The sequence below is a fragment of the Hipposideros armiger genome, unplaced genomic scaffold, assembly GCF_001890085.2.
Source record: "Hipposideros armiger isolate ML-2016 unplaced genomic scaffold, ASM189008v1 scaffold_117, whole genome shotgun sequence".
Lineage (NCBI taxonomy): Eukaryota > Metazoa > Chordata > Mammalia > Chiroptera > Hipposideridae > Hipposideros > Hipposideros armiger.
In genome coordinates, this window is record NW_017731467.1 from 3,047,161 (window position 1) to 3,075,022 (window position 27,862).

Consider the following 27,862-nt stretch of genomic DNA (forward strand, 5'->3'; position numbering starts at 1 on the left):
TTCATTCTGAACAGTTTATTGATTACTTAGTGGTTTGTATTGTTCACTTTGGTGTACCATGGAAAAGTTAAAATTTATCTCTCTTAATTCCATAACAATTTTGAAATAGAAATTTTCTATAGAAAGCTAGATTATCCAAAAGATTTCTAAACAATGCCTACATTTTAGAATTTATTTGATCCCCCCCCCCCACTAACACAATGTCAAACCACAAGCCCATTTTTTTCAGCTGCTTCTGTAATGTTCTGACTTAAAAGCTTTTTGGAATCAAATTTGACATCTACCAATTCAACCTCAGTTGACAGATGCCTTCCAATCTTATTGTTGGGGATAATTTTTTTGTTGAATAATAAACTATTGAACATCCACATTTGCCTCTGCACTTGTGACTGAACAAACACGTGTCTAGAAGAAACATTATTGCAAATCATTACAGGGCTCTTTCCCTCAGTATGTGTTGATTGGGTCATCACTAGCCCTTGCTGGACCCCCTCCATCAGTTGGGGACAGTAGTGGTACAAGGCTGGACTTACTGATCTCAGTGGCTATCACTGTGATGTTGTGCCACAGCAATGTTTCTCGGTCAAGGAGTTTCGATGTAAAAATGGAGCCATTTCCAGAATCAATGTTAAATATTCTGTCCATATCTGTGTGTCGATCCACCGAATACCTGAAAATGCAGAGTGGAATTTAAAAAGGTTTTCTTTAAATGTTCAACATCACTTAGCATTAGGGAAATGCAAATTAAAACCACAATGAGATACCACCTCACCCCGGTCAGAATGGCTATCATCAATAAATCAACAAACAACAAATGCTGGCGAGGCTGTGGGGAAAAGGGAACCCTGGTGCACTGCTGGTGGGACTGCAGGCTGGTGCAGCCATTATGGAAATCAGTATGGAGGCAACTCAGAAATCTGAAAATGGAACTACCTTACAACCCAGCAATCCCACTCTTAGGTATCTATCCAAAAAATCCCAAGACATTAATCCAAAAAAATATATGTACCCCTATGTTCATTGCGGCGTTATTCACAATAGCTAAGACTTGGAAACAACCAAAATGCCCATCAGTAGATGACTGGATTAAGAAACTTTGGTACATCTACACAATGGAGTATTATTCAGCTATAAAGAAGAAGGAAATAGTACTGTTTGCAACAATATGGATGGAACTAGAGAACATTATGCTAAGTGAAATAAGTCAGTCAGAGAAAGACAAATATCATATGATCTCACTTATACGTGGATTCTAAGGAACTGAATGGATGGGAGAAGTGGATGGAGATAGTCTCAGAGACACAGAGGAAGAACTGAGGGTTGCTAGTAGGGAGGGGGTGGGGATGAAGGAGAAGGGGAAGGGATGAGACAATACAATTGGGTAATTGTAATTTGGCCGCAGGGATAGAAAAAGACAGTTCGAGGAATACAATCAATAATGTTGTAAGCATTTCTTAGGGGGCCAGATGGACCCATGTCCTTTTGGAGAGTCCACTTCATAGTTGATGTAGAGGCCTGACAACCGCATTGTATTCCTAAAACTGATGTTGAATAATACTATATGTCAACTATAATTATATATACATATAGTCACTGGACATGGAGTAGAGTGCGGGAACGGATTCAATGGAATTGTAATAGATAAGCATGATATCGGGGGTGGGAGGGCAGTGGATGGGGGGAGGGGGGTTGTTACTTTGTGAGGGTGAAAAGGGTAACTATTGCATTGTTCTGTACACCTGAAACTAACAATAAAAAAAATAAAAATAAAAAAATAAAAAAAATAAATAAAAAGGTTTTCTTTGTATTTGCTATTCTCATATCCTAAAACTATTCCCAGAATATCTGTTACATGAATTTTTTCTACCTATAGCACATTTTTGACTATCTATAACTTAACATTAAGCAAAATATTCTGAGGAATTAATTCTTTACAACTGAGGTCTTCATAGTAAACCCGCTAGACAAGTTGGATGATTTTGAGTATCACCACTAAATTTTCTTTTTTTATGTGTAATTTTGATTAAGCCTGTATAGTAATTGTTAGAATTTAAATCAAGTTTTTAGAGCATCAGAAATTTAGTGTGTGTGTGTGTGCGCGCGCACATATATAGGATTATTGGCTATTTGTCTATTATCCATTTATTTTTAAAGCTGTTATGTTCAAAGAAGCAAAATATGGCTAGTGTGGCCGAGGTTAGTGAGGAAGGAGATGGATTGTAGAAGGATGGGCTGGCCGTGGTAAGGAGCTGGGATATATTCCAAGCATGATGTGACTCTACTAGTGGATTTTAAGGAGGGGAGTGTCACAGTAAAAGTCATGTTTAACAAAGATCACTGGTTGACTCGAGGAGAATGGTTGGATGTGCTGACGCAAACTGATAAAAGAGTGAAGAACAGGATTTGTGGGAAGAACATAAATTCCAGTTTTGATATGTTGAGGTTGAAGTGCCTGAGAAAAGCCCGGGAAGAGATAATCTGAAGGTCAAGATAAAGATCTGGACTGACAACATAGATTTCCTATTCAACTGTCTAGGAAGGGAATGTCCAGTGAAGGGAGAAAAACACTCAGGACAGAATCACTTAAAGGATGAACAGGACAACAGAGATCCACAGGGACTAGAAGGATGCCCAGAGTAGAGTAGGAACGTGATAAATATTTGAGTTTGGAGAAGTCAAAGAAAACCAAGAGTGGTGTCCTAGAAACCAAAGAAGGACAGAGCCTTCAACATTGAAATTGGTGGAAGACTAGTAGATTTTGAGAAATGCTATCTTCTTCATAAATTGATTATTCCTAAGTTTTTGGAATAGCTATCTAAGGGGGAAATATATGTATACTCTGTTTTATGGGGGGGAACATTAAAGAGAAAATTCAGAAGAAAGTTGATATGTTAAGGCCATTATAGAACAAAAATTTGCCCCTTTCAACTGGATTCTCAAAATTTATATCATAGTAGGAGATTTAAAAATGTTACCTCAGTAGAAACACAATTTAAGTAAATGATCTAATAGTCATAGATACATGGAATTATTATGAATGCTCTAACAAAAATATTAACTTTTGTTACTAATGTACAATAGTTACAATGTCCAAGATTCTATTTCAGTTATTTTGTTTTAAAATATAACTACTGAATTATAATAAACAATATATTTTAGCTTAATAAAATCTATTTTTGTCATCTAGCAGGGGTCAAAATAAAATAGACGTTCCATTACTGTAGTCTATGTAAGCCTGACTTTAAAGAGAATGAATGAAGATACATATGTATATGTATATACGGTGATCTTCATTCATATATATATATATTATTCATTCATATATATATTATATCACCATATATGTTATATATATGTGTATATATATATATTCTAGTTTCAATTTACATAAACCTAATGTTTTATTATCAAAAGGGTTGAAACAGATGGAGCAGCTATAGTTTTTTCCATTTATGTCATGAATCAACATTTATTAAGAATTTAGGCAACAGCATTGAACTTGCTTGATCACCTTTCTTCGTTTTTAATTTGAGAATGATAAATATTTATAGCACTTAATTACCAAAAAGGGAATCTCAATATTCATAGACTTTGAGAGATATTAAATAATTATCTACAAATATATTTTTTCCTCGTGAAAAAATGTCAAGCTTAAGACATGCTGCTTATTGCCTTTATTAGCTGTTACAATTATATACAGCAGCAATCTTTTCTAGTTGTCGCTTTTCTTCCTGCTATAGTTTAAAGTTTTATAAGTAATCATCTTTTCCCATCAAGCCTCGAAATAAAGGGAACAAGGTGAGGAACTTTCCATTGAAAGCAGCTATTGATTTTAAGGAGAAAATAACTATTTAGGAAATGCCAAAATGTACATTATTTCTTTAATTGAGAGATTTAAAAAATAATAGAAAAGCGAAAATGTCTACATTGTTTAGGAAAGGTGCTTGCACACAAAGCTTTACTTATTTGTCCTTTTTCTCTCCAAAGTATTTTCAATTATATTCAGGATATTTACCATCTAGTAACATGAATTGTAATCATTACTGATAAAGAACAACGTAATCAGTCCCGCCATGACTGTAGCAGATTATCCTGCTAGGTAGCTCTTTTTTTTTTTTCTTCTAGAATTTTATTGTATTCTGTGATTTAATAATTTGTCTTTTAATGCATTCCCAAGTCAGGAAGATTTGTGGGTTAGGAAAGGAAGTATGTTTGCAGTAAATTTTTCACAATCTATATTCATAGTGATAGTTTGTGAGACTCTCTTGTGGAAATCAAAGGTCATTTGTGATAAAGTTATTGGAAGAAAATAATTTTATGTGATTGAAGAATTAAAGATTTGTGCCTGCATAATGATATATTGATGTTTGGGGGAAGAATTTCCTAGCATTAATTGTGCACCTAACGTATTGTCTAGCATCTAGTTGTTTAATATGTGTGTCTTGAATAAACAAAAACTATGTATGGATATACTTTCCTAATATAAGAATCAATTTTATCCTATAGAAGGGATCACTGGAACATGCATTTATATACCAGTATATTTATGTATACATCTATCCTTAAGTATATATATCAAATCCATATGTACCAGGGGAGAGCTGACAGAAAAAAACTTCCAAATTAGCTGACAGCTAACCCAGTCTGACAAACTAACTACTTCTTTTCACAAACATAAAATAATGTGGTGGGTAAAAATGGTATTTGGTATTAAAAAAAAGCAGACATAAATATTCAGCCTAAATTCCCGGAAGACTTATCTCCTTCAATTAAAAACATGTTGACCAGTCAAAGAGGTAACCAGAGCTCGTATTTGTAAACTTTCAGTATTAATGTTTTTAAATTGGCCTTGGCATTGACTTGCTAAGATTTCTTTCTTTATGCAGTTAGAACGGACTCCAAGTGAGAGAATAGTTGTAAAAGTTCTTAAAATTACTTGTGTTATACAAGCAAAATCCATCATTTATTTTCCTTAATAATATTAAGTGTATATGGAGGAACAGTGGGTCCATGGACCTCACATGTGGCTACTTTGACCATAGTCCAATTCAAGAAGTCTACAAATATTCCGGTAGAATGATAAAACAACAGAGTCTGTTATCCCAGTGATTTAAAATTGTTCCCTGAAAGTGAGCCAGGCATTTTTGTGTTTTAGATGTGGGACTTGCCATGAGGTTTTCTTTGAACAAAGGGCTCATGGATAAAATGTTGGAAAGTGACTGCCTTAGAGTCTCCAACTCTTACCTGCAACAGTATTCTTCATGCGTAGCCAGTGTGACCCTTTGGAAAAGTAGTTTGGGATGAGGTAACGCTTCTGCTAAAAGCTCTCCCATGGTCTCTTTCCTCAATCAGGATGAAATACAGTCTTTACCAGGGCCTACGAACCCACCGCCTAACAAACCGCCCCGTAGCCTCACGCCTCACCGATCCTTGCCTGGCTCACTCTCTTCAGTCTACATAGGGCTCCATGTTACTCCTTCTACATGCCAAGCAATCACACCTTACCCTTGCATTTCCCTCTTGGAATGTTTTCCCGCCAGATATCAGCCTGCTATTCATCCCTTCATTTCATTAAAACATTCTTCTCAAATTATTTCCTACTGAGGCCAAGCCTGACCACGCTTCCCCAGATACCTGTTGTTTCATACTCTGTCGTATTTAACTGCTCACAGTTTACTTCTACCTGACATATATGTATTGCTTGCTTATTTCTGTCTGCCCCAATCCGAAGGTAAGCTCCATGAGATCAGGACTCGGTCTTGTTCTCATTGTTTCCCCAACATTTTAAACATGCCTGGTGCCAGGCAGGCGCCCTGATGAGAACGTATGTGTGAACTCACTGGCAAGGATTCCTCTAGCTTCTCAGCCGGCTTGCTGTCTTTACGGGGAATCATTTACACAGTGATATTCTGGTTTAGCCCTTTTCTCATCCCGTCCACTCAGCTCTTGGCTAAAGGCTGGAGGCTGGCTGATGCCAGCACTTGCATAAGATTCTAGAATCCTGAAGCATCTGGGATCTCAAAGAGCACTGGGGCTTCCTTGCAACATGATTTACAACTAAGGTATAAGGAAAGTACAGGGAGAATAGAGCTTGCTTCCACAGTATAAGTTGGATCCAACTCTATTAATTTCCCCAGGATTTCGCAGCGGTTCTCATTTTTATCCATGTGTGCAAAAGAAAACAATGGCGCATCCAAGTGGGGCAGAATGCTGCCTCTAAGTGTTATACAGTTGGCTCTTCCACACTTGAGAAACAGATTCTCACATTGCTTTCTCCACACCACCCTTTAACAAATTTAAGACCTTAAAAAAAAAATCCCCGGCCATTCAAGAACTGTATCTTATACCATTTCTAAATAAGCAGTGAACTCTTTATAGCTCATTTTATGTTTTTCCTCCCCAAATTTTGTGTTTTTAAAGTTTACGCTGTTGCTAAAATCATATTTGTGTTGAGTAAGGAGAGAAAAGGTGCTGTGGAGAGTAGTTTTTCAGGAAGACACAACTGTCAGATTGGAAAAAAAAGGATTCATCTTTTCCAACTTGCAGGCAGATATTTGAATATAAATCAACTGAAGCGTATGAAAGGGCTGTGTTGGAAAAGGGTGCTTACTTGACAGGATTCCTGGCAGCATCTGGGTCTTGGGCTGTGACTGAGCCTATTGTCGTGTTTATCTGAGCATCTTCTCTTATTTGTAGGATGTAGGCCACTTTGCTGAAGACGGGGGGCTCGTCTACATCTTCTACCAGGATTCTGACCGTCGCTGAATCTTTGAATGGACCCAGGTAGAGAAAGCGGGGTTCAACGTGAGGGTTGGTGGCTTCCACTTTGAGGGTGTACACTTTCTTCTTTTCAAAGTCCAAGAGCTTGGGGGAGGGGGGGTAATTGACATATTTAAAGCAACCAAGAAAGCCAAGACATGACCCATTTTTAGTGCAAATCACTGATAAATGATTATGATCATATTGCTTGGAGATATCACTACACAGTGTGATATTGGGCAAAGGCATGGAGTTCAGATGTCACACAGTCTTGGTGACAGTGTGGGCTGAAGCCATGCCTGCTGTTACCTTGGAAGTAGGTGCTGCAGAGGTGCAAGGTATAATGGGCAGGAAAGGGAAGCTGAAAGCAGGGACAAGTTGGCAAATATGTGGTAGATTATTCCGGCTCAGGTTTTGTCATATCTGGCTTTAACTGAACACCAAATGAGTGTTTAAAATTTGCCACTATCTGGACCCCATCCTGAACCATTCAGGCAAAATGTGTGTTGTGTGTGTGTGTGTGGGGATCTATACTTTTAAACACCTTCCCTGCTAATTCTAATGTGCAGCCAGCATTGAGAAGCACAGGCTTGCATCACGAATCCCTCTTCCTCATTCAGATAAAGTACATTAAAATATTTTTCTGGTTTTTTTTTTGGTATGAGGTGATAAAATATTCTGAGTGCTATCCCAATAAGGGCACTGGGCTAATGACTTGCCAAAGAAAGTAATGATCATTGTTGTCAGAGGTCTTTAGGGAAAATATCTCTGTTTCTGGAGACAGAGTGAACCCAAGTGCTTCTTGCTGACTTTCAGTTTTAGACGATAATATGACAAGGCTGACTAGAAACACGATTAATCAAGATGCTAGTGAATGTGATTTAGTCGGCTAGGCAAAATTTCAGTTTGAATCTGATAAGGCACCAGAAAAATTAAAGAGGTTAATGCACACTAATGGGCTTCCTAATTCTATTATAGCATAAAACATTGGTCTGAGTGTCACTTAAACATGTTTTATTGTGTCCCCATTTATTAAGACATGTAATCCAAAGTTTAAGAGGAAAAATTCTTCTTGTTATTTACATTTCCCTAGGCTTATATTTACCAGCAAATATAACAGTGTGCTAGGAGACAGAGAAAATATTACACTATGCATGATAAAAGTGAAATCCGTAAAAATAGTAACCCAAAAGAATATTAGCTTTAGCTTTGAAGCACAATTTGTTTTTAATTTTTGCCACACTTGTGTACTGCTCTGTGGTGCTAGACAATTTTGCAGGGGAGGAAGGGGGTAAATGGTGAATAAGTACATAGAGGAAAAATAGGAATTCAGAATATACAATATTTATTATTGTGTCGCAAAATAATGAGTAAGCACATGGGGGGAAACAGGAATTCAGAATATAAAAAAGTTATTGCGTTCCAAGTGTAGCTAAAGAGTTTGCAGGAAATTTGTAGTCTTTATATCTTCTCTCTTTCTAATTCAGATTATTGTTATCATTGCTTGTATTTACTCTTTTCCTTCAAACCATGTGTCAGAATTTGTAGTTACCTGTGTTGGTTTATTTGCTTCCTTTTGTCTCTTTTCTCCCTACAATGGAAGTTCCATGAGAGCAGACACCATCTTTTTGAATGAAATATTGTACCTCCAGTATCAGAAGAATGTCTGGCACTGCTTTTTTTTATTGTTTATTTATATTATTTATTTTACATACCGGTATATCATGTGTTTCTATTATTTATTTATTTATTTATTTATTTAGGAGGTGCTTAATAAACAATTTATTGAAAGCCTGGAATTAATGAGTGCATGAGATTATTGAGGACCCCTAAAAGCCAACCGAAGCGATCTCAATGTAGAGTTGGTGTTTCTAGAGAATAATTCATAAGAGGAGACTCTAGAGGAATGTTCATGTGAGGTGGAATCGTCCCCAGCTACCTGGGGACCAGAGAAACGTAAATGTGTTCATTCATGGTAGTACCTTTTTGACAGTTATAATCCCTTCCTGGGTTTCCTGGTCAGTGACGACATCGAACATGTCCAGCCCCTCTCCCTCTGTGATGCTGTACTCAATGGCAGCGTTTTCTCCCATGTCGGCATCGCTGGCTTTGATCCTGCCAATTGATGTACCCGGGGGCGAAGATTCCGGGGTGTTAAACTGGTATGTACCTGTTAGTCACCAGAAAGATATATGTCAAACACCGACTCAGTACATTCTGTCAAAACAGAAACAAACCCCATTTTTGAGCAGTGCTTTCAGGCATTACACATGGATGCAGGCAGATGTGTGCTTCCCTTAAAATAATTAATGGTGCCCTGGTCTCCTTACGTCTTTACTTGCATGATTGTTAGGAATATTTCTTCTAGTTCATACCTGTCTCTTTGTAAATGGAGAGCACTTTTCTTGTCCTGTAAATAGGCTTCCAAGTTTATGGTGTGATTGTGAGAAAGACTGCAGTGTTAGGGGAGGGTGCAGACAGTTTCAAAGCCTCCTGTTAATGTAATCTATGGGGAGAATAGAAAAGAATTTAACCTGGCCTGTGACTTTAGGCCAATTACTAGGTATTTTTAAAAAGAGTTCTTTCTGTCATTGCTAATAATAACTGAAGGTGAAAAGAAATTATAGCAATTTGGAGAATGTATTTTCATAGGCATTCTTTTACTCATACATGGAGCTGGTTTAGCTACAGTTAGGGATATAGATAAATACATGGAAACATAAAGCTCTTATTATTTTTTTCTTTTGACTAATTTTTTTCTTTTAAGTTTTATTATATTATTTATTTCTATGCATAGATTGCTCCCATTCTTGAATTTATATTACTAATTGAAAACCTGTAATTCATAAACATACCCTTTTTGTATGTCCTCATGTTGCAAAATTGGTTTAAGGAAGCTAACTGAGCTTCAATTTAGATCTGCCAAGCTAGCATATATACTAAGGGCCAAAAAAATAAAGCAGTAAAACAAAACTTATTTTTATTCATCCAATACATTTTGTCAATCATTCATGCTAATTGTTTTGGAAAAAAATTTAGACTATGACACCACTAGACTATAGTACTTTAATAATATTAATCCAGTAACTTTTGGGCTGATCCTTGGTAAAATGTAAAAGGCCAAGTTTTTTTCTGGTGTATTCAACTTCCATTTGGGGTGCCTCCTACCCCTTTCTATATTCTCCCCTCCCTTTGCCTCTGTACATTATTCACTAATGATCACTAGCTATCCAAGGAGAGAACAGAGTGAGGTAAGGTCCCCGTGGCATCAAGGTGGGGGTCAATCCTTTTGTCATCCTTCTCGAGGACTTTCCCATATGGAAAAGGAGGTTTTCAGGTAAAGGGTTGGTAATCCTGATATTTTCACTTTTGGTCTCTGTGGGGGATATTTTAGGGTTCCTAAAACCTTTCTCCTACCCGTGAAATCAGATATTAGTTAGCTATTCTGTTTTTGCATTTAGCCAACTGTGCCTAATTACTTGAAAAAAGTAATGAAAATAAAACTGTTTCCTGTTGATCCATGTGCATCTCCATTATAAAAGAGGCAATTATTAACTGACCAGCTTTACAAAAATGCCATGATTGAATAAGTGGGTTTTCCATTTAATATTTGGGCAGCTATTTTCTCCAGGGAGACAGGATTCGGGTAATTTTCTTAGGCGATCATGGTCAGAAAGAAATTTTGTTCCTGGAAGAAAATTACATTAAAACCAGTCCCCACTTGAGGTGCTTTATGTGAAAGGGTCTAGTGCACTGCTTGATACAAAGTGGGCATTTACTGATGTTGTTTTTCCTCCTTCTTCCTCTGTAATCATGAGAGTTAATAATTTTAGAGATGACTTTTGGGATCTCAATTAACCATGATGTAGAAAACTATTTATGAGTACGAATGGATTAAGTACATAGTTATTTCCATAGATGTATTTTTAGAAACAGTAAAATGATAAATCCTCCCCTTACAAAGCTTCGTGAGGATTTAAAAAGAGCTTACACGGCTGATTCAATTCAGAAAATATAAAGTCAAATTTCTCTTAACAAATCACAGCATGCTTGTATACATATGTTCTGCACGAGCAAATTTATGTTTGTGGTTGTCTTTTTAATAAGGAAAAATAAAACAATGATGTTGCTTTTACAATCACAGCCATAACAGAAATCGCTCAGCTAATTACCGATACAGGAACATAAACGTTCGCATCTACTGAGCGTTAAGCATTTTCAATTCATTTTTAATAAAAGCTCCGGTTTTTACTAAGTTCACTAATTTTGACAGTTAATAACAATATTGGACAATCAATATCATTCTTGAAGTTAGAGTTTTACAAAAGTGCACTGAAGAAAGTCATTCAATCAAATGCGCCTACTCTGGGGGAACCGGGGAGGGTTGTCGTTGACGTCTGTCAGCGTGATGTTCACTGTGGTGGTCCCCGATAATCCCCCCATCTGGCCGCCCATGTCCTTGGCTTGAATCACCACTTGATACTGCTCCCTGTTTTCTCGATCCATGTTGAGCAAAGCTGTCTTGATGATACCTGTGGATATGAAATTCAAAAGTGGAAAGCGAGGTATGAAAAATACTGTATGGAATCATTTATTTATGCAAACAGACGCAGATTGTCACCACAATATGCATTACAATATATAGATGTCATGGGTGACATAAAAAGGATTATAGGTAGCCTTTATACTGAACAAAATTAAAACCACATAGGGCAGCTAGATACACTTAAAAAAACACACACCAAATACCTATAATGCAGGGAGAATGAGAAAAAGTATAAGTCAAATTCTGTAAGAGCAGAGACTGTAAGTGGTACATATATTAGGTGTTATAAGATGACACAGCAAAGTTTTACTTGGCGTGTGACATAGTGGTATGCTATTGAAGCTGCTTGAAAAAAGACAATTTAGGAATCTTATGAGGAAATGGTTAAGAAACCATATACGTACATGAACTGACTCTTGAGTTTCACTTTACTGAATTGGCTAATTGCTCAGCAAATATGCACCATAATGAATGTTCTGAGAATTTCCTAAACCACAAAACTATGGTCTTAAAAAAACACAGCATCAGTTCTCTTATAATTTTCATCTTGCATGATCCTAGAGAATTTAAATTTTCCTAAAGCTGAACTAAAACGTTAGTTTAAATGGTCCCAGTAGTGACCAACATTCTTAAGTTAGGCTAAGTTTACCTCTATTTTAGGTAGTTATAAAATAATTATTTGGAAGAACCTCTGAAAGTTTGCCTACTCTCTATGTAAGATTTATGTGTAAATTAACAACTTTCTTTCAAAAAAATCACTGGAGAAGGCTTTATAATCCTCTCTGGTAGCGCATTCTGGTGCTTAACAACTAATGAAGCTGAAAATATCTTTTTTTATTTTTAACAAGAATTCCTTAAAGAACAGGTCAGTTTAATTCCTATGGTCCTGGCTTTAGTGCAAGGGCAGCTGCTTTCTGTTCTTGATATAATAGTACTTCTCTGTCCAAATACAGGAGAGATCACCTTAGCCTTTTGTCCTTTAAGTTGGATAATTCTAATTTTTTCATTCTCATTGTTTTTAAACTGAATATTTCTTTTGTCCTTGGGCTTCTTTCCAAGTTTTTTGCACTTGCTAACACATCGCTATCCAATGGGATGTAGTAGCCTAGGAAGATTTTTGTTTCTATGAACAATCATGGATGCTTGAAACATGGAGAACAGCAACTCAACTCTTGTAACAAAAATAAGTGTAGAATTTGCTAGACAGTACAAACAATCTTTACTAAAAAAAGTCACTATCAGAGAGTATGCTATGTTGTGGAGAAAGTGCAGGAAAATGAGATGTTGAAAAAAAAGATTCCATGAAGGCCATTCATTTAATTGGGGCTGTATCAGTTAGGATTGCGTAGACGTGAGGTGATAATAAACAATGCAAAATCTCAGTGGCTTAATACAACTGAAGTTTATTTTTTGCGCATGCTCTGAGCAGGCCAGCAGGAAACTACGCTCGTGCTAACACTCAGATTTCCAGGCTGGAGAGGCATGTCGACACTGGTTTCCTTCCATGACCGCTGTGGCAAGAGGCGTGGAACGTGGCAGATTGTACAGGTCTAGAAGTTCCACTTGGGAGTGACTTACATCACTGCCACATTTTATTGGTCCAAATAAGTCATATGGCTATATCTAGCTTCAGAGCAGAGTAGAGAGATGCAATCCTACTCAATAACTACACAAAGAAGGATTTGAATATTTGTAAACAGACAAAATGGCTATCAGAAGGGATAGGTCTTTTAGCTTCATCCCAAATTGGAAGAAAATAAATAAATAAATGTATAATTTTCCTGAATCTTCCATATATAAACATGGTATTGGGTTGTTGGAAAAGCCATGATGTATTTTTTCTATGTTTTTCGTCGCAAAAATGCGTCATGATTTTTCTGACAACCCAATAGATGAAAGACCCATTGTCAGATTTCTTGATTAAAATGATCCGGATGCTATGTTTATATCACTGGTCTTTGGCAGATGAGTCTAAGAAAATTGAATCACACTGATTGTTTTTATTAAAAAATGTGCCAGCTCAGCTGAACATGTCAATTAAAATTACATGCTGTAAAAAGAATATCAACAAGGAATTCTGACCTGTTTCCGATTCCACTGAAAAATAGGGCTGCCCCTGTAGGATGCTATAGACAACTTTAGCACTGTTGCCATAAGTCGGATCATCAGCATCAGTGGCAGTGACTTGGACAACAAATGTGCCTGCAATGACAGAACATGAAGTGAAAATAAATTAAGATCCCATTACAGACCCTCGATGCACGCACATAAAGAGAAAGCCTGACCTCACTTTTGTACAAACCTGTCATGGCAAAGGAGTGGGGAACTTCCATAGTATTCTAGGTTAAAAAGCTCTGGATTCCCTCACGTTGAAGGAACATGATCACCGTTTATGAAAACTATAAGGATTAGGTTAAAGGGAAGCATGGGACGGATCATGACTTTGGGTGGAACTGATTTCAGTTCATCTCCAAAGGTGGGGTTTGATTGGATTCTTGCTATGGTGCTTCTTTCAAGTTATCCAGGCTCAAGTCAACCCAAATCTTGCAAGACTTTGTCCACAGGGACTAGTTTAGGGGTGGTTCAATCAGGGGCCCACTCATGATTTTGCTGGAAATGCTGTGGAAATAAGTGCTCTTTCTCCTGAACTGTAATGTGCTAAAGTGGAACCTGCGGATGCCGTAGCTATTTAGTGACCTGGAAGATGGCAGCCGGAGAACAAAGCTGAAAAGGACAGAAAATTACAGAACAATAGCCAGAACCCAAATCAAACCATGTCTAAAGCCCATTTCACTTTTGGACTTAAGTAATGTGACTGATAAATACTTCCGTTGTTTATAACTAGCTTGAATTGGGTTTTCTGTTACTTGCATATAAAAGCATCCTAAATGATAAATCTATTTGATAATTCTAAGAGGTTGAACAGCCTTGAACCTTAAAAGAGGTAGTTTTGGATTAAATAAAAGATTAATTGAAACAGCAGAGGATACACACATGGAACTTGTAATACCAAAAAATGACTGTAATTAAGTGTACAAAGAAGGCTATGATGTTTTAGATCAGCGCTTGTATTTTAGGGACCATAGTCACCGAATAACCTTCTAAGTACCCCTGACCCCCATAAAACTCCATGCAAAATTTTATGTATATGCCTGCATGTATATTTCACTGATGAGAAGTTTACCATAGATTTTTTTTATCTGGTTCTCAGAGAGGTCTGTGACTTCCAAAAAGGGTAAGACCTTCTGAGATCATTTTATGGCTGACTTTCAGTGTTCAGATTAGATAAATAGTCAGCATACTACTAGAATTCTTCTGTCCGTGAACAGGGCAGGGAAGTTACATTTTGGGAATATTAGACTTTTTGCATTGCTTTTGTAATATCTAACCAGTTCCATTTATTGAGCAAATGTATTGTACTGTGTTAAGGTTAGATGCTAGGATGTGGTATGTTTGTGCATGAGATTGAGTGCGTACCCTTTTAATTTAGCAATGGAATTAGGAAGAATGAGACCATCATATGATTTTAGAGCGAGAGCTAATAGTAGAACTCAACCAACACATTCTTTTTGGACATCAGTACAAAATTCAGTAGCTTTTATATGATGATTGTCTGGATGTTTTGAGCACGTGTTAGCGCCAGATATTATTGTATTGGGGGCTCTGCACTTGCTTTCTCCTTTTGTCGTCATGATAACCCTTACCCTGCTGTTATTTCTTTATGTCATTTCTTTAAGACGCCTTTATCTATCAGAGTAATGACATGTTAATTTATGATCATGATGAATATCAGCATAACTGTGCCTGTGTGCAAATCAGAAAAAAAGCCTTCCTTTTTTCCCCAAATATGTTTCTGTTAGCTACCCCTAAATATTGGTAATATATATTTAATTCTATAATGGTTTCAAAAGTGAATGGTACCCACTCCAGATATAGAGTGACAATTTGCACATACTCTTATGGTTTCCCTGGTGGTGCTGATGAACACCCTTTGTTAATTCTCTCTGTTTTTTTTGTTTGTTTGTTTTTTTACCACCTAGTGGATAAATGTTACTCTTAACAAATCTCCCTCTTAAAAGAATTCTAATCCTCCTCTTTGCTTGGCGATGGTCTGTGATTTTTTTTAACAAAACAAAGTGGCTTCAAGTAATGAGATGAGCAACTTCTTTGTGAGAAAAATTTAGATGTTTTATAATTATATCCATGGATTAGATATTTTCAAAGTCTTGGAACTGTGAACTGAAACAGCTCTGATGTATGACTCACAGAATTATGGAAACATTTTTATTATGTGTTAGCCCTTTTGAATTTGACACTGAGTGAAAATGAAAATAGCCCTTACACAAATAGTTTAAAATTTGTCATTGTCTCCCGTGAAGTGTATTAATGTGGCTAAGAATGATGTCAGCAGGATTTTTTCTTAGTGTAGGTTCTTTTTACCTTCTCCCAATTTAAGCAAATTAAGTATAGACACATAACTTTAAAATTGGTTGTAAAATTGTGCACGAAATAGTAATTCTCCATATTAATGTCATGAAAGTCTCTTAATTTCTACCAATTAGTAAAGGATATATTCCCCTAGACATCCTTTACATATTGTTTATGGATTACCAAAAGGTTTTCTTTGAGTCTCTTCTTCAAATCTACCGTTACTTAAAGCAACCATCATCACTCTTTGGTTTGGGCTGTAAATCCAGGCTTTCTTTTCCAATGGGGAGATCCTTACTAGGAGTTCATTGCAGCCTGGGCTAAGAGAAATAGAGAGGGCTTCTGTTTTTTCAGCCCAGGAAATAGAGTAGGAATTTAGAGTGTGAGAGGAATAGATGAGATGGTGCCTCATTCTTTCTCCCGGTCTCACTCTGCCACTTTTCATACCCCGATCTTTAGAGGAAATGCTGTTTTCTTGAAAATAATAATATCATGAGACTAGAATAATATTGGGAAACATGGGGACCCTTAGAGAAAGGACATATAGATTGTTTGAAATATGATACTTTCAGAATTTGGCATCTAAATTTATTTAACGCAGTAAGTTTCACTCACAGGATTCTTTATTCAGTCAATGATGTACCAGAGGAGAGATAGGTATATGGTTGAAAACACATCTCACTCACCGACATCAGACATCTCGGGAACAGTGGCCGTGTAAACTTCCTTGGTGAAAATTGGCTCATTGTCGTTGATGTCATGGATCTTGATAATGAATTCCGACTCCGGCTCCACAGGCCTCCCTGTCCTTCTGTTTATAGCTTGAGCTCGAAGGATGTAGACGGGTTTTTCTTCCCTGTCCAGCTTCTTGGTGGCTTGTATATCCCCTGTGTTTTCATTGATAATGAAGAGATCTCCTGCTCCATCTCCTGAAAGGATATATTTAAGTGATCCATCTCCTCTATCCTGGTCTGAATGTAACTAGTGTAGGAAAAAAAAATTAAAGAGAGCAAAAGTCAAGCATGTGATCCTAAACCGTGTCTTTCCGATGCATGCATGCTATGTTACCTTTCATTCAATCCCTTCTAAGGGATGCACGATTTCTTCTTTTACGATTGCTTAGATCCTCGATAGTAAATACCACTCATAATGAACATGTTTCCTTTTAATCTAGAAATGTCCAGAACTGGGGCAGAGATTGGAGAAAGTTTAGTAACCCTTACTTTGAAGAATGGAAAACCAAAAGCCAGAGCAAACACAAGATGCCTAAGGACGTATTAGCCTGGCTGGAATGAAACTTTTCATTATTTTCACTACAGCTTTCAGATTCTGTTATACTCATCTACCCTCCTGCTCACTTTTATGTACACAGACACACTAAAGAAGCAACATATTACGGAGAAAAGGATTTGGGTTTTTGAATAAGAGAGCCCTGGGTATGTTTTGCTTCTACACAATACTATCTTGATGAACTTAGGAAAGCTGGTCAGTCTCTTTGAGTCTAATATGTTGGAGATTATAATCAATCATAGATGTGAAATAAATTTATTTATTGATGAAATTCAACTTGAAGCCTTTGAGAACATCTCAAGGGCTGTCATGAACAATGCCTTGAAAACCACCTGACTAGATAATTTACAAAGTTACTTGGAGTAGGAACATTTAACACTTAGATTTTAGCTTACTCTGTGGGAGAGGACCATCTAAAAAGCAGAGCCAGCCTACTATTGCATAGGCTGCCTTATGGAGCAGTGGGTTCCTGCTTCTGAGGGTAATCAGGCAGAGGCTCTGATATGATTGACAGTCAGTGGAGTGGGTCCGGGCAGAGGGTTGCGTGAAATGAATGTGAAGATAACATTGAAGAGGAAGAGGATGATCCTCACTTGGAAAGGAGCCCATGTGGCCTATCCCAAAGATTACTTCCACAGTATTGACTTCCTGCTGTTTCCTCTGTTCCCTGCTCCCCACTTCAGCAAAAGTTTAGGCAGTATCTCATAGGTCTTCCCATCTAGCCCAATTCACAAATTTTCAAAAACTGCTTTTTTATTGAGGAGAACTGTTTTCAAACCCCAGATGTCAGTTTCAGCTGCATACAGACTAGTTAGTTTCAGTGGGAAGGCTGCTAATCTCTAGAATATTTCTGTCTGAACAGAGTACTGGCCAGGTTACAGCAGTTATGGCAACAATAGCAGCAGGTAAACCAACTCTGTGCCCTCTTGATGAATACGGCATGGAATGCTGGGAGTAGTATCTACAAACACATTTGAAAATGGGATTTCAGGGCAAACAGGAACCTTTAAAATAATGTAACCCAGCCTTTCTAAAAGTGTATCCCATGGAATATCATTTATTCAAAATGCTGAGAAAAAACGGTTCTGTAGTCCAATAAATTTGGGAAATACTTCATATTCTTTCTCTTTCTTGGAGTCATCCAGTGCCAATTCATATGAAAGACTTTGAGGGCCTATAGTTCAGAATTGTACTTAACTTGATTTAACTTAGTTTCCTGAACTCTCTTGTGTAAAGCATCCTTTTTGGGGTGAGATCCATATTGATATTCCCCACAACAGTATTCCAAGAAACAAACTTTGGGAAACATGAGTTAATTGAATCCATCATCGCAGAGACAAGAAAGCTGAAGGTCCAGTTTATGTAGTGGTTCCCAAATCACACAGCTCATGGGAAAGAGTCAGATGATTAGAATTTGAGTGGGAGAAGAGGCCTTCTATAGATTATTCAGTGCAGCCTTCTTGTTTTTTAGAGATAGGGAAATGGTGTCCAATGCCATGCAGCTAACGCTGGGTAATAGCAGAGTTTGAGGAAGAGACTATTATTCATACAATTAGTCGCCTTGAAAGCAATTTGACAGAAATCATAGAAGATAAATGCAAATGGGGAGGAAATTGCTTAGAAGTGAGACAAATGCCATAAGAAATGTAAAACGAGAGTACTCCATGGTTTGTGTAATGTGATGTGCTAAGGAAACGCTGAAACCATGATTACACAGAAAGAGCCACTGGGGAAAGTTTAACTCTCCACCGTCAAATTCTAATGACTGAAGAGAGCTCTTAAAAAGCTATTTCATTAACTCATGAGTAACAAACCCAACATTGTGCCCAACTGGTCCTGGCTGTAGAGCAGCCATGGTTAGCAGCCTAGCCCAGTGTGGGGGCACCGCACCCTGAGTCCTAAGTGTAGGCCTTGCTCATTCTTTTTCACTCACCAAATGCAGTATTGTTGCAGTCAGTTAACCTCCCTGGGCCAGGATCCTTATCAGTAATACCAGGATGCTATGAGCTACTGGACAGGGCCGTCAAGATGTAATTAGAGACTATATACATATACTACATTAATCGCTACATAATCGTGATAAAAGCATGAGATGTGTTTTATAAATGGTCAAGCGCCTCCCAAAGTTAAGCTTTTGTTACTGTTATTAGCCCTGAATTCATCATAAGCATGTTTTTGCTCCTATTTTGACTTTGAGAACTTCATTGAGAGGACTTTGAAAACCCAATTTTGCAAACACATGGCATCTCTAAGGTAAAATCTGTTATCAAAAGCCGATATTCTAGAGGTGGCAATTGCTGTTTTTCTGTGTGATTTATTAGTTTCTGCATTCCAATAGATTATAGACTCCCCTTGGCCTGTTCTTTCATCGCTCTCAATATATAATTGTTGCACGCTTAGTAGGTGAATACCACATCTGGTCACAAGATTTATTCAGGTAAATGTAATCAGAAACTTATTTTTAGCTGTCAGGAGAGACCATTTCGATGACTTATAGAACAAACACCCGAGATGATATGAAAGGGCAGCGGAGACACCAACTAAGAGGCTGAACGCGGATTGCTCTGCCTATCTCAATTCTGATTTATCAATATTTGAAAACTAGTGGGAAAATGCACCTCTTCACTCAGGCATTGTATGATAATAAAGCACTTTAACCTCATCCCCCTCCAAATGCAAAGTCTCTGTCTGACAAGTGCATAGAGCAGAAACCTCCAGAAGCTTTTGTGCATTCTTTCCCCATTTTCCTCCCCTTCCTTTGAAGTCCCCTGGGGCCAGTTCTTTTCACTCTTTTGGGGGAAAAGAGGAAACATAAGACGTCAGGGCTAGTGAAAAGGGGTGGTGACAAGCAGACACCAGTGGTTGAGCACTTAGATTTTAATTGGATTTTTCCTTTTGTGATGCCATTTATCATGACCACTGCGAAAGGCAGAAGTTAAACAACAACAAATAAAAGGTTGCAGGCTGCCGGAGGCATGTTTTTACTAATTTCAGTTTAATGTGGCTGTTCCATTAAGTTTAATCATCTGGTTCACTTTCAACGATTCACCATCAAGTAAAAATTATCCACTTCCCTCAGAAAGTCACATCTCATCTGGCGCTGGCAGGACTTTTTACTACTGTACCTATAGCAGTTCGGTTCAGAAAAGAGCTCTTGGTCCTTGTTTGTTTTTCTGTTGATTTATTATTACAAATTTAAGGGCAGCACCGTGACAAATAAATACAGGAATTTGAATTGTAGGTATTTCCCCATGGAGAGTGTCACCAAAGCAGTGCCAGCATCTTTTTACTTGCTACTTGTGCCAACTTTCAACTTGATTTTGACTCCAATTTCAAGGTATAACATTAATTGTACAGATTTTTAGTGGTTTATGCAACTAGCTAATGCCGTCCCATTCCTCTTATTAGCCATCACTGGATCACTATGAGTCAGTAACCAAACTCAATATTCTAAGTATATACTTAGAAAACAAAAGCTTACGTACAAGGCACATATAGGGAAGTACCTACAATAGCATGAAAGTAGGGAAGGAATTATGTGATTTTTTCTTTTTTTTCTAAAATAAAAAATTGGATTGAGGCTCATCTGCTCATAGAGTGTAATGCAAATGTAATGTGGCCCTTTGAGAGATGTAATGCTTGCCAATCTGAGATGTCCCAGGACAGATCAGACAACAGCTGTGGTGAAAAGTTGTCTGACAGAGATTGGGGTGGAGAAACCAGAGTTACAACACAGAGAGAGAACACCTTTGTGTTAAATAGATTGAATGTTATTTAAATACATTAGGAAAATACATCTATAATCAAGTTAGGACTAATTGAAGCTTAAGGGAACGAGATATATATGTATGTTTGTATACATAGATCACACTACATAATGCATGTATATGTAATGCTAATGAGTATACTTAATGTTGTGAAGGCTGTGAATCGCTTGTTGGGTAGAGTTTATGTCAGGGAGAGTTTCAAACTTGCTTGAAGAACATGGCAGGGATTAGAAGTAGATTCTGTTTTAGAGATTATAGGGTTAGGCAGATAAAAATATCTTTTAATAAAATTTTATATTATGTATTTTAATACGCTGTATTTGAATGTTATAGATTTAGCATGAGTTAATTTATTTATATCTGATGATTACTTTACAAATCAAAAACTGAAGGCAGCGTATTATTGTCGCAGGTTGCTGGAACTAGTTAGAAATGCAAATTCTTGGGCCTCACCTACCTCCAGAACCAGAAACTCCAGGGGTGTTGCCCTGCCGTCTGTGTTGTAAGAAACCCTCCAGGTAATTCTGATGAGTGCTCAAGTCTGAGAACTGCTGCCTTAACTAGGACAACCATCATGGATCAAATGAACTTGGGCAAGGGAAAGAAGTGGGTATAAATTCATGCTGTGTGCCAAGCCGTGGCACCTTGGGGAACTTAGTTCATTTCTCCAAGTCTCAGCTTCCTCATCTACATGGTAGAAATAACAATGATACTTAGTTTACAGGTACATTGCTCTGAAAATTAATAAAGTAATGTTTGCAAAATGTTTAACCGAAGGCCTAACTCAGAGAAACACACTTCAGTAAATTACTCTTGCATTATAAACATGAAGTATTCAGAGGGTGGATAGATTTGGGTCTGAATTCTAACTTTCCTATTAATCAACTAAATTAATTAAATCATCTTACTTTTCACTCTGTCACCTACAAGACAGAACTCAGAATAATTAACAGCTATTCCTCCTTTACTTGTCCCTTCAAAGTTGGTAATCCTTAGGCCTATGTCTTAGGTCCTTGTTTTTTCTCATTTCACATACTCTCCCCAAATAAGATCATCTATCTATTTTCATATATTCAACTATTATCTATGTGCCATTGATGTGCAAATCTATATATAACTCCAGGGCAGACCATTTACTTGAGATCCAAAGTCAAGAATACAACTGATTCTCTTAGACAACTTATTCTTAGTACTTCCCAGTTAAACTCATTGCCTTCTTTCCAAAACCTGTTCCTCCTCTTATATGTCCCATCTCTGTAAAGGCCATCAGGGACTCATCCTAGACTCTCCCCTCGGCCTCCATCCCCACATTCATAAGCTACAAACTCCTGTCATTTCTACCTCTTACCTATACTTTGACTCACCTACTTGCCTCCATGTCCATTGGTGTCACCCCAGTCCAAACCACCATTTCTCATTGATCTATTATACAGAGACCCACCAAACACACACTCCATCTTGCTTCCTCTTACTTTATTCTTTCTGTAACTAGACCAACTTAAAAAACAACACCTCTGAAGATACTGCTGTCTTCTAGTTAAATCTTTTTTTTCTTTTTTTTAAAATTTAATTTTATTATTTTTTAAATTAAATTTAGTGGGGTGACAATGATTAGTAAAATTACATAGGTTTCAAGTGTGCATTTCTGTAATACATCATCTATATTTCACATTGTGTGCTCACCACCCAGAGTCAGTTCTCCTTCCATCACCAGATATTCTAGTTAAATCTTTCAGTGTTTTCTCTTTACTCTTAGGATAAAGCTCCCATCCCCACTCCCTAACATAGCATCCAGATTCCACCACAGTCTCTGCCCCTCTCTTTAGTCTTATCAGCCACTTTCTCTCCTTGACACTCTTGGTTCTAGCATAGCTCTACTTATTGCAGTTTCTTGAAGATACATTAGTCTCTTTCATAGGCCTCCCTGCATATGGTCCCCTTGGCACAAAGTCCTTTTGAACATCTTCACCTGGTTAATCCAGCTCGTATATCAAGTCTGCGTAATCTTGTCTCCTTAGGAAAGAGTTCGCTAAGCTGCTAGTCTCAATTAGATTCCCCAGCTATACACTCTCAGGTTATTCCACACTTAGCCTTCAGCGTATTCTATTTTTTTCTTGATGACTTGTTTCATAGCTATTTTCATGTTTCAATCAGCAAACAACTAGGTTGCAAGTTTTGTGAAGGAAGGCACCACACAGGTTAGGTTCACTTCTGTATTCTTAGTCCCCAACTTACAGGCACATTATAGGTCCTCAGTAATTAATGATTGCAAAGAATAAGTGAATGAATGTTATAAAGATAAAATTGGATAAAATATCAATAATCAGTGACGTTTCTGGCACATAGAAAGCAATCAATAAATCGTAGTGTCCTTCATCCCCTTTCTCACTTGATCTTAGGATAATTCTATGTATCAAGAATATATTGGGTTGTTGGAAAAGTCATGATGTATTTTTTCTGGTTTTCATTGCAAAAATGCATCATGACTTTTCCGACAACTCGATATGTGCCTCATATGATTTCACTCATATGTGGGGTACCAAACAGAAAGCAACAAATGAACAAATAAAACAAACCAAGAAACAAACGAACAACTCATAAAACACAGACAACAGTATGATGGGTACCAGAGGGGTAGGGAGGTAGGGGGAAGTAGAAGAAGGTAATGAAGGTCCAATATATGGTGACAGAAGACTTGACTTTGAGTGGTGACCACACAATTCAGTATACAGATGATGTATTATAGGGTTGTACACTTGAAACTTACATAATCTTATTAACCAATGTCACCCTAATAAATTTAATAAAATTGAAAAATATATATGTTCTTGAAATTGCCAGATAATTTAGCAATTATTACCAAACATTAGGCACATGATCTAATCTGAGCAATCTGAGGGAGGAATGCAAGCTATCACCTTAGGTCTAAAATTTTTTTCTTTAATAACCAATTATACCTCAATGCAATAATAAAGCCACTTGTATTTGTTGAAAAGAACAGAGAAGTTATAAGTACATTGAGTACACGGACCATTATGAGTACACTGGGGGTTAGGACAGAAGTCACCTATTAAGGCTGACGAAGCTGCTAGGTTTTCCTGAAGCATACGCATTTGAAGTATCATCCTGTTGCAGAAACTAATGGACAATGAATGGGAAACACTCCATTTTATAAAAAGATTGCTCCACAATAAAAATAATTTAACTCTCAGCCAAGACCATTTTAAAACGCTTATTGGTCTGGAGCGGCATAAGGCAATGAATAAAAAACATCTACTATCTGCCTTCTACAAACTTGCAGTTTAGGGTTGGAAATACTGACTCATATGTGAAAGCCACATAATAAAAGCCGAAATTAGACAGTTAAGTACTTATATTAAGTATTAGGACTAACAAGGTAAGTGAAAAGATGGGGAACAGCACAGGAGGAACTTGTAAGTTGGACAAGGTCGAGTCAAGGAATGTGTTAGCTCTGATGGTTTAGGAAGATGGAGAAGTTCAGCTTACTGATGGGAGAAAAATGACTTAGCCATGAGTGTGAGCTCACGGCATGGTTTCACGGCTAAGTGCGGGAGAAAACCTAAGGAAGGCTTGAGTGTGAGCCTGAGGTAATAAAAGCAGTCAAGTCCGCTAAAATATTTAGAAAACTCTTTCCCTTGAGTTGCAGGGTCCCCTGTTCTCTTGCACTGCACTCAGATGTGCAAGGAAAGATGCAGTTTCCTTATTTTTTTAAAGACCTTTTCCCTCAGGCTCTAATCCCATCAAGTATTAGGAACTTGATATTAGGTTGAATATTGAGTCAATCATTTAGTGCAATCCAATAAAGTCTGCCTGATTCAATAACACAGTCTTTTTAGATAACTCTTTTAAGTAAATCCTAGTCTTTCTGGTTTCTGCGTTCTCCCCTTGCCTCTGATCCAGCCCAAGATGACATCTGGGTGTCTGAAGAAGACAGAGCCACATGGTACAAATCACAGAGAAATTTTGAGGGCTTTTGGAGCCAACGGCAACCCTTGAATTGCCCTCCGGGCTGCTGGTCTCCAGACAGTATCTCTCATCCATTACTTTCCTCGTGGCGTCTATGATTTTGGCAGGTGGAATCATGATCTCAGCTCCTTAAGGTCCAAGGTGACTAGCTCTCTCCTGCCTCCCCGTAGCCATCACGTAGCCCCTGATGTCTGGCTGTGACTCCTCCGTTGCTCCTGGCACATGTGGTTATAGCTGCAGAATTGCTTTGTTCCTGGTGGGCACCATCTATAGGATCATCCACCCCTTTCTTGCCCTGGAGAAGCTTTGGAAGGCTCCTGAGCTAAAATGATCTTCTCCCTCACTACATGATTGGCCCAAAGGGAAAAGGGGAAAAAAAATCCCCTCTACTTTCACCTTTACCCACAAACTTGCCACTGCTCTCTCCTAGGACTTCAGATATACTGTCTTAGGGCAGTAAAAAGGACTCCAGGTACACACAGGGCTGTGTGTGTGTGTGTGTGTGTGTGTGTGTGTGTATTTAATAACCAGAAATGTGAAACCCCTCCCTTGGTTTCAGGAATACCCCGCCACGTGAGTTTTGGTGGGAGGAAGAGCTAATTTCCACTGTAAAATCTTAGAAGAAAACTAGGATGGAAGCATGACCTGTAGCCCAGAGCCTGGCACCGATCATTTTTGGCGACATTTGTAAATGAGTTTATTGAGTTTTATTCTAGTTGGGCAGGTCCACCTCTTGATGCAGTAAGTGGTCTCTAAAACAATCTATACAATCTCTTTTTCTCTGACAAAACCTAGGATTGGGCTGTCTCCATATCCCATGTTCTTTTTTTTTAAATTATACCATATTGCCTCATATAATGACCCCCCAAAAGATATTCTTTTATACAATATAAATAATTTGACTGCGTTTTGTAACAGTGGAAATATTTTATCTTTAAGCATTCGTTTACATGATTCATCATGTGGCAGCTGGTCTGGCTAGGACTTGGGAAAATGATAATAGCAGACATTTATTCAGCCCATACTATGGCCAGGAACTTATTACACAGATTGTATGATTGGTTACTCATCATGAATCTCTTCCTATCGCCTCTTCACTGACAGGGAAGCTGACGGGAGATAAGAGTTAAGTAACTTCTCAACATCATACAACCACAGGAGCAGAATTTGAGTGCAGGCGGTCTGACACCACAGTCTAGTGTGTGAACCACAACATGGATATTTTTTCTGGCTGTTTACATTCAGTTCTGTGAACATACATTAAATGCTTCTTCTGTATCAAACAATATTTTAGGTGCTGAGTTACAAAGATTTAATTCAGGATTTTTCACCCTCTACTCTATTGATATTTTGGGCTGGGTAACGCTGTAGTGGAACATTTCCTATTTACCAGCATCCTTGGCCCCTACCCATTAGATATCTCTAGCACCTGTCAACTTGTGACAACCAAAAATGTTTCCAGATATTGCCAAATGTCCCCTAGGGGGACAAAATTGCCTCTACTGGGAAGTACTGATGGAATTCTGTCTATTTATATCTATCTATCTATCTTTCATCATCATTATCTTTCTATTCTACCTTATTTTTTTTCATTGTGTACCTTGTAACTTTTAATACACATTCAAATGATACCATAAAGTGTTCTGCATTTTCAGAGATAACACATGGCCCCACTCATTTCAATCTTTTATCTTTTGTTAGATTTAATAACCGCTGAAAGAGACCTTGTGTTATGTGGAAGAGAATTTTTGACAAAGTGCTAAGAGTGAAAAATTTTAAACTTAAACTCAGGAGTAATTTATTAATTCCCTTGACATTTATCTTTACACTCAATACCTTGAATTTAATGTCAAAAGTACCAGAGCAGCTATTACATGAATAAAACTTAAGTTCTATAGCAGTCATGGTAGGCAGAAAAATGAGTCTCACAAAGATGTCCGTGTCGCAGAACCAGGTACTGTTACCTTACGTGGTGAAAAGGACTTTACAGGTGTGACTAAGGTAAAGATTTTGTGGTCGGGAGATTATTCTCTTATTTAGGTGAGCTCAGGGTCCTTTTAAGGGAAAGACATAGGGAGTCAGAGAAGGAAATGTGCAATGGAGCAGAGAGATTGATTTGAAGATGCCTTGCTGCTGGCTCTGAAGATGGAGAAAGGGACCATGCACCAGGGAGCACAGGCAGCCTTCTAGAAGCGCGAAAAGGCAAGGAAAGCTTCCTCCCTAGAGCCTCCAGAAGGACCCCTCGCACACACCTTGATGTTAGCCCAGTGACACTTATTGTAGACTTTTGACTTCCAGAACTGTCAGATCACAAATTTGCACTGTTTTGAGCCACGAAGTTTGTGGTAACTTGTTACAGCAGCAACAGGAAACTAAGGCAGTAGTTTCTTGTCTTTGGAATTCAAGGTGAACCGAAACTACATGTGGTCCTTCAAGAATCCCAGTTAAGAGGGAAGAAAACTAACCTTTGGGGAGCACTCACTGTGTGTTGGGTACTGCAAGAGTGCTTCATGTATTGCATCAAGTAAGTCTCATAATGACGCCAGGAGATAAGCTTTACTTTTTCCATGTTTTCAGAGAAACTGAGGTCAGGGAGGTTAATTAACTTACCCAAAATTAAAGGCAGAGCCAAGATATGCCTGACTCCAAAATCTGTGTTTGTTCACATGAGAGCATACTGCCAAACAACACTTCCTATGATGATGATAAACATTTCTGGATTTATTGTATTTATTATATTAGACCCCAGGCTAAGTTATTTGTAAATTATATTGGCAGAAGTGATACAAACTGTAATAGATGTTATTGTTCATTTGGGATTTATCAATTAAACAAATGCCTTTTGGTTTATTCACTGCATGAAGTTATTTCCCCAAAAAGGCTTTGTTTATTGCCTTTTGCTTGGCTCTGGAAGTCCAAGGTCTTTGGCAGACTGAGACATTAGTCTCAGCCCCTGCTTAGCCTAACATTTTCATTTTCAAAAAGCCAGTGGTAAATCAAGTTGAGAGCCAGATACCCAGTCAAAAATTGATCTAGTGAGACATTGTAACTCACCAGTTACAATCTTACTTTTTTGCCTTACAGT

At 37.8% G+C, this 27,862-nt stretch overlaps 1 protein-coding gene across 3 annotated transcripts in view; it reads right to left on the reverse strand.

Moving 5' to 3' along the window:
* CDH6 (cadherin 6) overlaps positions 1-27,862 on the reverse strand; it is a 120,676-nt gene that overhangs the window by 10,558 nt on the left and 82,256 nt on the right. For all 3 annotated transcript variants that reach the window (XM_019647893.1, XM_019647894.1, XM_019647895.1), the window contains exons 3-8: positions 16,420-16,714; positions 13,388-13,507; positions 11,124-11,291; positions 8,742-8,929; positions 6,611-6,864; positions 534-670 (exon numbers count right to left, since the gene is read on the reverse strand). In XM_019647893.1, the coding sequence (XP_019503438.1) occupies positions 534-670; positions 6,611-6,864; positions 8,742-8,929; positions 11,124-11,291; positions 13,388-13,507; positions 16,420-16,714 (1,162 nt within the window). The remainder of the gene's footprint in view (positions 1-533; positions 671-6,610; positions 6,865-8,741; positions 8,930-11,123; positions 11,292-13,387; positions 13,508-16,419; positions 16,715-27,862) is intronic.